Consider the following 12,979-nt stretch of genomic DNA (forward strand, 5'->3'; position numbering starts at 1 on the left):
GGATTATGCAACGCTCCAGGAACTTTTCAGCGATGCATGGTAAGTATTTTTGGTGATTTATTAGAGCATTGCATGGAGGTTTTCATGGATGATTTTTCTGTATATGGTTCATCATTTGATGCATGTCTAGAAAATTTGTCTAGGGTTTTAGATAGATGCATTGAGACTGACTTGGTACTTAATTTTGAAAAATGTCATTTTATGGTTGAGCATGGTATTGTTTTAGGACATATAGTCTCTAAGAGAGGTATTGAGGTAGATCCTGCTAAAGTTAGCGCTATATCTTCTTTATCTCACCCTGCATGCGTGCGGGATGTTCGAGCTTTTCTTGGCCATGCAGGATTCTACAGGAGATTTATTAGGGACTTCAGTAAGATTGCTCTTCCACTATCTCAGTTGCTTCAAAAAGATGTGGAGTTTCAGTTTGATCAGAGATGTAAGGAAGATTTTCAGAGATTGAAGGAGGCTTTGATTTCTGCACCTATCATCAGGCCACCAGATTGGACTTTACCTTTTGAGCTGATGTGTGATGCTTCGAATTTTGCCATAGGGGCAGTACTTGCACAAAGAGTAGAGGGAGCACCGTATGTGATCTGCTATGCATCAAAGACCCTGGATTCGGCTCAAGCAAATTACACCACGACAGAAAAAAGAGCTTCTTGCCATTGTTTTTGCTTTAGATAAATTCAGATCATATTTATTATGTTCTCACGTGGTTGTATTTTCTGATCATGCAGCGTTGAAGTTTCTCCTCAAGAAGTCAGATGCTAAGCCCAGATTGATTAGATGGATGCTTCTCCTCCAGGAGTTTAATTTGGAGATACGAGAGAGGAGTGGGAAGGAGAATTTGGTTGCGGATCACTTGAGCAGAATTGAAGGAGACATGGACTATACGGCTATTGATGATGACTTTAGAGATGAGAAACTCTTTCAGATGCATGGTGAGTTACCATGGTATGCAGATCTGGTTAATTTTTTAGTAGGTAATGTTTTTCCTGCACAATTTTCAAAAGCTCAAAAGGACAAATTGAAAAGTGATTCAAAATATTATGTGTGGGATGATCCTTATCTGTGGAAATTTTGTAGCGATCAGATTATTAGGAGATGCATACCTGATTTTGAGTTCCAGTCTGTACTTGCATTTTGTCATTCATTTGAGTGTGGGGGGCATTTTGGACCCCAGAGGATTGCGAAGAAAGTTTTGGAGTGTGGTTTGTACTGGCCCACCCTCTTTCGTGATGCCTATATTTTTTGTAGATCATGTGATAGGTGTCAACGAACTGGAAACATAGGACCTAGGAATGAAATGTCTTAACATTTCATGCTATTTTGTGAGGTCTTTGATGTATGGGGCATTGATTTCATGGGTCCATTTCCTGTCTCTTTTGGATTTTTATATATTTTGCTAGCAGTTGATTATGTTTCCAAATGGGTGGAGGCCATCCCCACCAGGACTGATGATTCTTCAGTTGTTGTTAGTTTTGTTAGGACACATATTTTTTGCAGGTTTGGCGTGCCCAGGGCAATAATCAGTGATCAAGGGTCACATTTTTGTAACAGACGCATGAAGACTATGCTGAGCAGATATGGAGTTTCACATAGAATTTCCACTCCCTATCATCCCCAAACAAATGGACAAGCAGAAGTATCAAATAGAGAAGTGAAGTCAATTTTGGAGAAAACAGTGAGACCTGATAGGAAAGATTGGAGTAAGAGATTAAATGATGCACTTTGGGCTTACAGGACAGCTTTCAAAACACCCATAGGGATGTCTCCATATAGGATGGTGTATGGTAAAGCTTGTCACCTTCCAGTGGAAATTGAACATACAGCATTTTGGGCAGTGAAAGCTTGTAATTTTGATGCTAGCGCAGCTGGAGAAGAGAGGAAATTACAACTCCAAGAACTTGAAGAGATTAGACTAGAGGCATTTGAGAACTCGAGGATCTACAAAGAAAAGACCAAGAATTTTCATGACAAGCACATTATAGGGAAGGAGTTCAAAATTGGTGACAAAGTGCTTTTGTATAAATCCTAGCTTAAATTGATGAAAGGCACATTGAAATCTCGTTGGGAAGGACCCTTTAGTGTGACTAACACTTTCCCCTATGGAGTCTTGGAGATAAAGGAAGAGTCTACTGATCGGAAATTTAAAGTGAATGGACATAGGCTAAAGATATTTCATGAAGGAGAAAAAGGGATGGTGATGCAAGAAATGATTAGTACCGAGGCCATCTATCCAATGTGAAAGGGAAGTCTTGTTATTTCTCATTATTTCATGTCTTCGTAGATATACATGTCATTACATAATTGCATGAATAATTCACTTGTTCGTTTTGGTAGTCTTTATGTTTTCTAATAATGAATTCGGTCATAGTGATTAAGATGTCGTCATTTGGTGGCTAGTTTAACTTCTTCGTTTTCTTAATAATTTTGCTTTCACAATTAATAATTCAAATTTTAGGAATCAAGTCCTTGTGAATATCGTGGAACTAAACTTGGTAGTTTCAAGTTAGTAATAAATGGTACACACCCCCCTTTACACTTCTTTATATCATTTTAGAGGTTTTAAAATAAAGTTACATTTGAGCATGAAGTTTCAAGTCTTTGTTGCATAAATGAATTCTAGGCTTGCATAAGGTTAACATTTAGTGATGGATTCTAATTGATAATTTGAGATAATAACTTTTGCTTGCCTAGTGAGGATTGAGCCTAATTGTGTGATGCACTGATGGTTTTTGTCACTCTAGAACTTGCTTGAATCTTTTCAATATTCCACTTGATCAGAGATTAAATCATTTGAATGAAGGTTATTCCAATTCCCCACTAAATCATCATATCATTTATCTTTCCCTTTGTAATTATCTTGGATATGGTTACATGGGATGTTGTGTGATGCTTGTATTTTGACCGGGACGCCAAAATTTAAGTGTGGGGGAGATATTTAGTCTTTGATTCAGCAGAAGTAATCATTTACAGCAAATGAAGGACCTGTTTTGAGGGAGGAAAGTTATGATTTCAATTTATGGAATAGATATTTAGTCTTTGAGATATTTAGTCTTTGATTCAGCAGAAGTAATCATTTACAGCAAATGAAGGACCTGTTTTGAGGGAGGAAAGTTATGATTTCAATTTGTGGAATAATCAGCATCAAGATTTGGATAAAAAGCAGAACTCAGATCCTGGAATTTACCATTTTGTGAAGAAGAAATGAAGTGCTGGTACTTAATATGAAAAACATTCTGCTGATACTAAATTGCTGAAGCTGAAAATTGATGTACAATTTTTGAAATTTTCAGAAACTGAACCTTAATTCCAAATTGCTGTAGAAGCATAATTCGTGTTCTATCAATGCAATAAGAATGGAATTCTCAAGCAAATTGGAATGGAATGTCAACTGTTTAAGACATCAGATTAGCAAATTGAAATGGTGGAAATGCAGAAATTGGTAGCTGAATTCTGGATTTGGTCAGCTGCATTTCTGAAATTGAAAACTAGAGTTGCAGAATTCAGAAATGACTTCATTTGGTTTAAACTTATGGTTGCAGAAATCTGTAGAAGTTGAATTTGAAATTCTGATACCTTAATACATGTGTGCAGGAAACAGTGGCCAGAGAAAAAAAAACAGAATTGCAGGGAAACAGAAATGTATTCAGTTTTGGGCAGAAATACAGAAATGCAGATTTGTGCAGAGTTGTAAAAGCTGAGAGCTGTTAGCTGAAGTTGAAATAAAATCAGTTTCAATTGATTCTTTAGTGCTGAGGGAACAAATGGGACAAGTGAGATCAGAGAAGAGAGAGCAAGAATATTAGTCCTGAGGTTGAAGCATATGCAGAAAATGCTTAATCACAGAAATGTAGTAGTTGATATGCAGGAATGTGCAAGACTGCATCTTGATCTTTTCGGATGGATGGGATTGAATGGTAACTGATTGTTACTGGATGATGGATAAAATAGTCTTTTGAAGTTTCAAATTAAAACAAACATGAAAGTTGAAAAATCAGCAAGGCAGAAATTTCAGAAATTCTGCTAATGGTTTTTTCTGTGCTAATCTGGAGATCAAGTTGTAACAAGTTAGAATTGCTGAAGCTTGTAATTCTGTGAAGTATGCATCAATAGGGATCACAAGAAGCTAGATGAAGAGGAGTTGGGATTTTAGGGCAGCTAATGATGTGTGGTTGGTACAAAGTCAGGGCTGTATGAGAAATTCAGAATGGCACTAAACTGTGCTATATGGTGTAGAGCTATTGGATCATTGGAAAATTAGAATCCAGCTGTTGATTGATTGTGTTGAAATGATGATCTTGTTTCTCTATAACTTGCATGATTTGTAGATGGTGAAATAGATACAGAAACAGAAACATACAGCTGAAAAGTTAAATCTGAAATAATTCTACAGCTTGGGTTTTGTCCAAAACACTGAATTGCTTATAATGAAACTTTACTGATATCTGTTTCGGTTGTGAGTAAGGAATTCAGGGAATTTGGTTGGAACATTTAAGTGTTAATATCTGATTTCTTAAACTATAAATTTTGTGGCAGCCAAACTCTACTGAATCAGTGCTGAGTTAGAGTGGAAATGTAGAAATCTGTGGATGTAGAATTAAAGAAGCTGGAAATTATTGAGTATCAAAATCTAGTGGCAGATTGTAATCAATAAGAAACTCAAGTTAAGCTATATATTGTGCTGAAACAAATGGAGCTGGAAAATATAAAAAATGATGAAATTCAGGAATGCCATCTGGAAACAGAAATGCAGAAGCAGTGCTTAACTATGGAGCTGAAATCAGTTTTGTGCCAAATCTCTGCTTGAATTCAATGTCCTATTGATACATAGACGAATGAGTACAGATTCACATTATTTCTGAGAAATCTATAAATTATCAGGGGTTATCATGAAATTACTGTTTTATACAGAATAGATGGAAGCAATAGCATGCAATGGCTGAATCTGCCATAAAGGACATTCTGGAGCCATTTTCAGAACTAATTATGATTGTATAGATCTGTCTTGTTGAATCTGCAGATTTGGAAGGGAAGTGCAGAGTGAAGTATCTGCTATGCAAACATCTAAAAATTTATCAAGACTAAGAGAACAGCATTGAATGCCATGGCCGAAAATTAGCATCACATAGCATTCTCATTCCATGTCTTCCAATTCTACTTTAATCTCTGTTCTTTTACTTGCCTTTCTAATTCTAATGCTTCCATTTGCTTTTGCTTTTGTTTTCCTTTATACTTTCAATGAACCTTCATAAGGATGTATTTTGATATCTGAGATGGAGGTGAGAATTAGATGAAGAGCAAGCATATGGTAGTGCTTTTGCCATAAGTAGCTTGAGTGATCTCTACAATTACATGAATTGGAAATTAGGATGAGAGCCACTAAAAACTACCATGTGAGGACTAGTTGTGTTATTATTTTCATTTTATTCATGATGGATGAAATCATTGAGTGATCAACTGAAGTAAGAATGGAGTTCATGATTGCGTGAGTTTTTGAAACTTCATGATTTTAGGTGACTTCTTTTTACTATCTTCTGAATATGGTTAAGAAAGGTAAAGGGGGGGGGGGTGCAACCTCGGTCATTTCTTTAGTTTGTTTACTTGCCCGGGACGAGCAAAAAGATTTAGTGTGGGGGAGTTGATATCTAGTATTTTTTTGTGCCTAATTGAGCTCTTGAATTGAGCATTTTGCATCTTCTCATATGATTAATTCTTGTTTTATCTTATATCTTATGAGTTGAGAATTATTTAGAGCCTTGTTGCATTTTCTATATATTTCTTGTGGAATCTTATCTAATAATGGTACTTTATTTGTTTTGAAGGAATAGGCTCATTGGACTACAAGAATTTGGATTGGGCCCGATCCATTAAATGGAGCTTTCCTCTTGAGCTAACCCATGTCAAACCTTCTCATCAAATCCCTAATTTTCCTCCTAAACTAAGCCCTAAACCAAATGCAAATCCCGGTTTAAACCTTGGTATAAAACCCAAGAGAATCGCGGATGAACAGTGGGTTGCGCCTACTGTTCATCGTGCCATCGGCGATTTCCTCTCCGTGAGCGCGCGCGCATGCCCCCGATTCCAGTGAACAATCACATTCTGAATTCTAGATCCATGGAGGAAGAGTAAGGGAGCTGCTGACCTAATTTCCTGAAGCTGGAGGGTTGCCAAAGAGGTCTCGACGGCAAGCTTTGCTGCGATCCAAATCTTCATTTCCGCCCTTGTTCAAACGGTGTTGACAGCAGGAGATCATCAGCCATCATCGGGAAGAGTTAGAGAGGTCTCTCTAGTGTTTACCGACTTGATTCCAACTGCAATCATCGATCCATCAGCAAGCAACAGCTGCTCACAGATTTGAATCACAGATCCAGATTTCGACAATTTCGCACAGATATGAACTTGTGTTCTTCCAGAGAGGTTTCTTTGGCTAGGATCAGCGGGTTTTAGATCTGAACTCGGATCAGCTGTGTTCTCTTTTCTGCTTTTCTGGATTTCGCAATTGAGGTTTCAAGTGAGGACTCTTGTGTGACGACAAGAGTTGTGATTCAAGAATTGGTTGTGATTGGAATTGGTTTAGTTTTAATCTTGCATTTCATTACTGTTTTTAGGTTTCCTTATGATGATTGTTTGTTTTATTCAAACATATCGGATATTACTGGGCCAGCTATCATAGAACTTCACCCAGCATATTATTATGTTTATCTATTTAGACCGTTCCATCGTGACCGGGCGGTATATATCAATGCTGACCAATACCGTCTGATACTTTACAGGTTAATGGTGTCCCGTTCGATCTGGTACAGTTCTATTGCCATATTCTCAATATCGGTCGATTTATTCTACTCGATTGATTTACACTCGTATCTACGTATACCATCTTATGTATTAACCAAATTTCATATGGTTTTATCATAATGTATGTCATTTGACTTATCATGATAAGCCTTTGGCCGACATATCTGAATGGCATTTATCTCAGCCGGTCTATTATGACCGACCGACTCATATTTATGTATCTCGTCCGGTATCCTTTAACCAAGTCTTGTCTATTGACTAATTGCCTTGTACCCAACTTTTGCCTGGTCTTATTATGTCCCTTTGGGTATGTTATTTTATTAAACAAATAATCCGAACTTATAGTACCTGACCAATTTTTCTTATATTCGTCAGACTTTCTTAAGAATTAAAATTATATCTAGGGAAACTTTTCTCATTTTTAGAGGAAAATTACTTAACTCAACCTCTCTTTCTTGGGATTCATTCCCCTTTTTTAGAATTTGATTTTATCCTTTAATGTTACCACCCATTTATGACGATTGAAATTCTGAGTACTTTTTCTTTTCTTGTTTTCTTCTGCTATCTCTATTTGGGGGTTTTAGCACAGGACCGAAAGGAAAACAAGGGTTTTAAGAAGTTCTCTCCCGCTTTCTCACTTTTCTCTTCATCTCCCTTGATTCATCTTCCTTCTACTGTTTCACTATGGCAACTTCCCCTCCTGCGTGGTTTCTTTCGTGTGTTTCCGACCTTATAGAGACAGAAGAAGTGGATTTGAAGGTGAACTATGGTTTTCCTTTTTATATAGTTCGTCCTACTCCTCAGGATAGTCCACATCGTCCTCCTTTGGGGTGTATATCTATCTTCCGAGATCAAGTCCTACAAGGTTTTCGATTTCCTCTTCACCCTTTTTTTTTTCTGACATTAGCCTCTATTTTAACATTCCGCTTAATCAGTTTGTCCCTCAATCCTTTTCTATCCTTATGGGTTTTGTTGGGGTATCTAAATTGTTAGATTTTCCCTTATCTCCTCGTCTTTTTCATCACTTCTTTGTTCCTTGTCAAGTAGATGTTGGTGTTTTCAAATTTCAATCTCGTCCTAAGGCCATTTTGTTCAACCGAATTCCTCCTCAGGGGGAATGATATCACACATTTTTCTATATGCGTCTCCCTTCTCCTCCTCTGTTTCCCATTCAATGGATATACGATCTACCTCCGATTCCTAGTACCCATAATCTCCTTAACGATCCCTCTGTCGCCTTTGCTTTATCTAAACTAAGGGGAGCAAAATTCAGCTTGCCGCATTTAATTGTGGAGGGTTTGATGTTTCCTTTTGGGATGGGTAATATTGACACTCCCTTGGATGGTTCTTTTGGTACGTATAAACATTTCACTCTGCATTTACTGATTAGTATATCTCTTTTATAATGGTGTTTAATTCCTGTGCTTCAGTTGATGCTCTTCTTCCAGCTTTTATGTACAAGAATCTTACTATGACTAAGTCCTTTGTTAATAATCTTGGAGAAGAGTGGTTGTGAGCTCGTCGGGTTAATCCTAATTCCTCCACCTTAGGCTTGCTATCTGAAGAAGAGTGACAAGCAGAGGCTGTCGCAGCCATGGAAGAGGAGGAAGAAGAGCCTTTTATTGCCTTAATCAAAAAGCCAAAGCTTACTGAGGATGCCTCCTTTGGCGATCTCTTTGGTACTTTCGCGCAAGCTCCTCTTGTTCCAGCGCCCATTTCTCTTGAGAGAGGTAAGGCACTGATAACTCCTACCCATATTATCTCTAATCCTTCTCTTAGGATGATGAGACCTGGTCTACTCATCCCCTCTTCTTGTGCTATTATTTCAGCTCCTTCTACTTCTGCTTCTGCTTCTGAGATGACCATTATCCCTTCTATGTCTTCTACATCTCTTGCATTGGCCTTGCCTCCTTTGGCTTCTGGGCCACGGGCAAAACGAACACATTGCTGGAGATCTTCTCCTAGTGCCGAGCCTTCAGCAATTTGCGTTCCCACAACTGAGTCAGTATCCCTTGCATTGCCACCTTCCATTCCATCTAGTTCTTCTTCTGCTGCTCTTGTTTCTACTATTTCTTTCCCTTCCATTGCATCTTCTTCTTCCCTACCTCCTTCTTCCTCCGTTCCCCTGCCTTTATTTAAATAGGCTATGGGTCTGCCCTTTATATTGGGACAGACTTCTGATCCACTTAGCTATGGTTCTCTACAACTACAAGGCCTATTGGCCGAATCTTGGCTACAGGGCCAAGAATAACTAAGGGGCCTTAGTCTTCCAAATCGGGCCGACCACCACAGTCGTCAGGCAGTAGCTGTAAGTATTCTTGGTTATATGTTGTTAACTTCGTATCCTTATCTCTAACTATATCATCATTTTGTTTAGTTCCTTGCCTCGAGTCTACACATCGACCAGCTACTTATGGCTCGGGACCGGGAGAACAATATGCTAAAAGCTCAACTAGAGACCTTAAAGGCTACTTTACCTCCTTCTAATAATGACCTGGCTCAATTGCAAGAGAAAGTGGCTTTGCAAGATCAACAATTAAGGGTATTGAGACAGGAATTAGAGGAATCACAACAATTATTGAAAGACAAAGAGCTTGCAAGGAGAACTTTGGAGTTACAGGTGGATCGATTACACTCTGGTCTTTGACTGGAAATTGCTTTAAAGGAGAAAGCTCTCTTAGACGCTTCTCACAAAAGTCTTATTTTAGAGAATGTAGAGAAGCTTCATAATGTCTGTCTTTCTGAACAAGCTCAAGACCTAGCCTCTCATGATTTCGCTATCCTACAGGAACAAGAGCAAAGGAAGGCTCAAGATGTTGAGTTGTCACTGCTCCAGAAGGAATTGGAACAACTAAAATTGGAAAAGGATGCTTTAAAAGATCAAAACACTAAACTACAAGCTGATTTTCAAAGTTATAAGGAGCAAGAGAAGAGTCGATGGGAAGAGTGGCGTCTGGCTTATCTAAAATCTTCGGCGTTTGCCCAAGAATTTGTCCGTCGAATAGTGGGTGCTCTAAATCATTCTGTGTCGGGAGTTCTCCAACAATTGAGAGAGGGTGGTTATCTACCTAAGGAACCTCCCTCTTCTTTCATAAGTCATCGCAGACTTAACGAGGAACTACCCGTAGATTTAAAAAGTCCTTTTAATTAATCATGTATATGTATCCAAAAAGATTGGCCATGAAAAGACTTGTAATGGAAAAACTGGTAATGAAAAGAACTGTAAAAAAAAACTTGGTAATTAAGTGATTGCGATATATAGGAAATTTTTGATACTTACATGTTTCTCTTTTGTGCTAGTTTGAGAGTGCCTCCTTTGAAATGCTTCCGGGTATTGAGTATAAGTTTTATTCAAGAATTCCTTGCTTACCTCTTGAAGTTAAACCTTGTCTTAATAAATTCATTTGCAGATAATATCTAGTGTGCTCCATATTTCAAAAGAATGAATAATCCTGAGTGATTTTAGATAGGGAACTGTATAAAACTCCTGAGTTCCGAGCTGAGTATAATACTCCGAGCAATTTTAAATAAAGATTTTAATGTGAATGGGCTTCCAGATAGAAAATGTGCCATATGCATAGAATCCCTCTTGAACCTTAGCTTCTGATCCAGTGTAAAATGTCAACCGATTTTGTGAATAAATCCATATAACTTTGTATTTACCATGCCAATATAATCCCGATTGATTAGGCTTTGAAGTCTCCGGTTACTCCAATGAAGACCCGTCCGAGTTACTTCATGAGATTTCCCGATCGACTATGTTCTGTGATAGTTTAACATCTCCGGTTCCTCCCATGAAGACTCGTCCGAGTTACTTCATGAGATTTCCCGATCGACTATGTTCTGTGATAGTTTAAAGTCTCTGGTTCCTCCCATGAAGACCCTTCCGAGTTACTTCATGAGATTTCTCGATCGACTATGTTCTGTGATAGTTTAAAGTCTCCGGTTCCTCCCGTGAAGACCCGTCCGAGTTACTTCATGAGATTTCCCGATCGACTATGTTCTGTGATAGTTTAAAGTCTCCGGTTCCTCCCATGAAGACCCATCCGAGTTACTTCATGAGATTTCCCGATCGACTATGTTCTGTGATAATTTAAAGTCTCCGGTTCCTCCCATGAAGACCCGTCCGAGTTACTTCATGAGATTTCCCGATCGACTATGTTCTGTGATAGTTTAAAGTCTCCGGTTCCTCCCATGAAGACCCGTCCGAGTTACTTCATGAGATTTCCCGATCGACTATGTTCTGTGATAGTTTAACGTCTCCGGTTCCTCCCATGAAGACCCGCCCGAGTTACTTCATGAAATTTCCCGATCGACTATGTTCTGTGATAGTTTAACGTCTCCGGTTCCTCCCATGAAGACCCATCCGAGTTACTTCATGGGATTTCCCAATCGACTATGTTCTGTGATAGTTTAACGTCTCCGGTTCCTCCCATGAAGACCCGTCCGAATTACTTCATAGGATTTCCCGATCGACTATGTTCTGTGATAGTTTAACGTCTCTGGTTCCTCCCATGAAGACCCGTCCGAGTTACTGCATGAGATTTCCCGATCGACTATGTTCTGTGATAGTTTAACGTCTCCGGTTCCTCCCATGAAGACCCGTCCGAGTTACTTCATGAGATTTCCCGATCGACTATGTTCTATGATAGTTTAACGTCTCCGATTCCTCCCATGAAGACCCGTCCGAGTTACTTCATGGGATTTCTCGATCGACTATGTTCTGTGATAGTTTAATGTCTCCAGTTCCTCCCATAAAGACTCGTCCAAGTTACTTCATGAGATTTCCCGATCGACTTTGTTCTGTGATAGTCTAACGTCTCCAGTTCCTCCCATGAAAACCCGTCCGAGTTACTTCATGAGATTTCCCGATCGACTATGTTCTGTGATAGTTTAACGTCTCCGGTTCCTCCCATGAAGACCCGTTCGAGTTACTTCATGGGATTTCCCGATTGACTATGTTCTTATGCCAAATTATGGTGTTTGTACTGACCTTGTGAAAAATTTCTGGGTTTTTCTTAGGGGAGCTGAATAGGTCTTTAGGATTCCCCACCGTTGATTGCTCGAAATAGATTATAAAAGTTTTGGCAATACTTGTCAATCTGTATGAACCACATTTATTTCTGTGGCGGTATTTGTCTTGCATTGCATTTATTGAAGGAAATGGAGTACATACACTGTAAGCATACTTGTCCTCAGCTCGCCGGGAACTTACTTCAGATAATTATGATTTGCTCCTTCAGACGTATTCTTGAGTGGCATGATCTTGTCAGGTTCGATAAGGTTGTAAATGATTTGCACTCCAGGGACGTTCTAGAATTCTTCCTTTAGTATCTTGGAGATAATATGAACCTGATGCGAGCTTTTCCACCACTTTGTAAGGTCCTCCCCATTGTGGTACCAACTTATTGACATCCCCGACAGGTTTAATACGCTTCCATACTAAATCTCCTACTTGGAAAAATCTGGGGATGACTCTCTTGTTATAATTTTACCTCATTCGTTGTCGGTATGATATGAGACGAGTAGCAGCTTTATCTCTAATTTCCTCTATCAAGTCTAGCTCCATGAGTCGTCGACCCTCATTGTCTGCATCATATAATTGCCTTCTATGAGATTCTACTCCCACCTCGATGGGAATTATTGCTTCTCCCCCATAAACTAATTGAAAGGGAGTGATTCCTGTAGCTTCTCGAGGTGTAGTACGGTATGCCCAAAGAACGCTGGATAATTCATCTACCCAGCTACCTCCGACATGATCCAGTTTGGTTTTTAAACCCCTTATAATTTCACTATTGGTTACTTCCGCTTGACCATTACTTTACGGATAAGCCACAGAGGTGAAGGCCTGAATAATACCATAACTTTTGCACCAATCTAAGATTCTATCCCCTTGAAATTATCTTCCATTATCAGAGACTAATTTATGAGGAACGCCAAATCTACATATGATATTTTTCCACAGAAATTTAATGACTGCATCTTCGGTAATCCGGGCAAGTGGTTCTACTTCTACCCATTTGGAAAAATAATCCACTGCTACCAATAAAAATCTTCTTTGTGCAGCTGCCATAGGAAACGGGCCTACTATGTCCATGCCCCATTGATCGAAGGGACATGAGATTATAGAGGTCCTCAATAACTATGTAGGATGGTGCAAGATATTTTGATGTTTCTG

At 38.9% G+C, this 12,979-nt stretch overlaps 1 protein-coding gene across 1 annotated transcript; it reads left to right on the forward strand.

Moving 5' to 3' along the window:
• The first annotated feature begins 598 nt into the window (after positions 1-598).
• On the forward strand, positions 599-4,372 carry LOC121994585. Its single transcript, XM_042548570.1, has 4 exons — positions 599-1,211; positions 1,413-2,017; positions 3,601-3,712; positions 4,335-4,372. The coding sequence occupies exons 1-4, from the start codon at positions 599-601 to the stop codon at positions 4,370-4,372; spliced, it is 1,368 nt and encodes a 455-aa protein (XP_042404504.1).
• The last annotated feature ends 8,607 nt before the right edge of the window (positions 4,373-12,979 follow it).

This window comes from Zingiber officinale, chromosome 6A, assembly GCF_018446385.1.
Source record: "Zingiber officinale cultivar Zhangliang chromosome 6A, Zo_v1.1, whole genome shotgun sequence".
Classification (NCBI taxonomy): Eukaryota; Viridiplantae; Streptophyta; class Magnoliopsida; order Zingiberales; family Zingiberaceae; genus Zingiber; species Zingiber officinale.

Bases quoted from the DNA above. Each gene is read 5' to 3' on its own strand.
- LOC121994585 (XM_042548570.1), top strand. From the start codon at position 599: ATGCATCAAAGACCCTGGATTCGGCTCAAGCAAATTACACCACGACAG. The intron at 1,212-1,412 runs GTTTGTACTGGC...TTTTGCTAGCAG, and splicing joins GAAGAAAGTTTTGGAGTGTG to TTGATTATGTTTCCAAATGG. The intron at 2,018-3,600 runs GTGCTTTTGTAT...ACATGTGTGCAG, and splicing joins AGTTCAAAATTGGTGACAAA to GAAACAGTGGCCAGAGAAAA.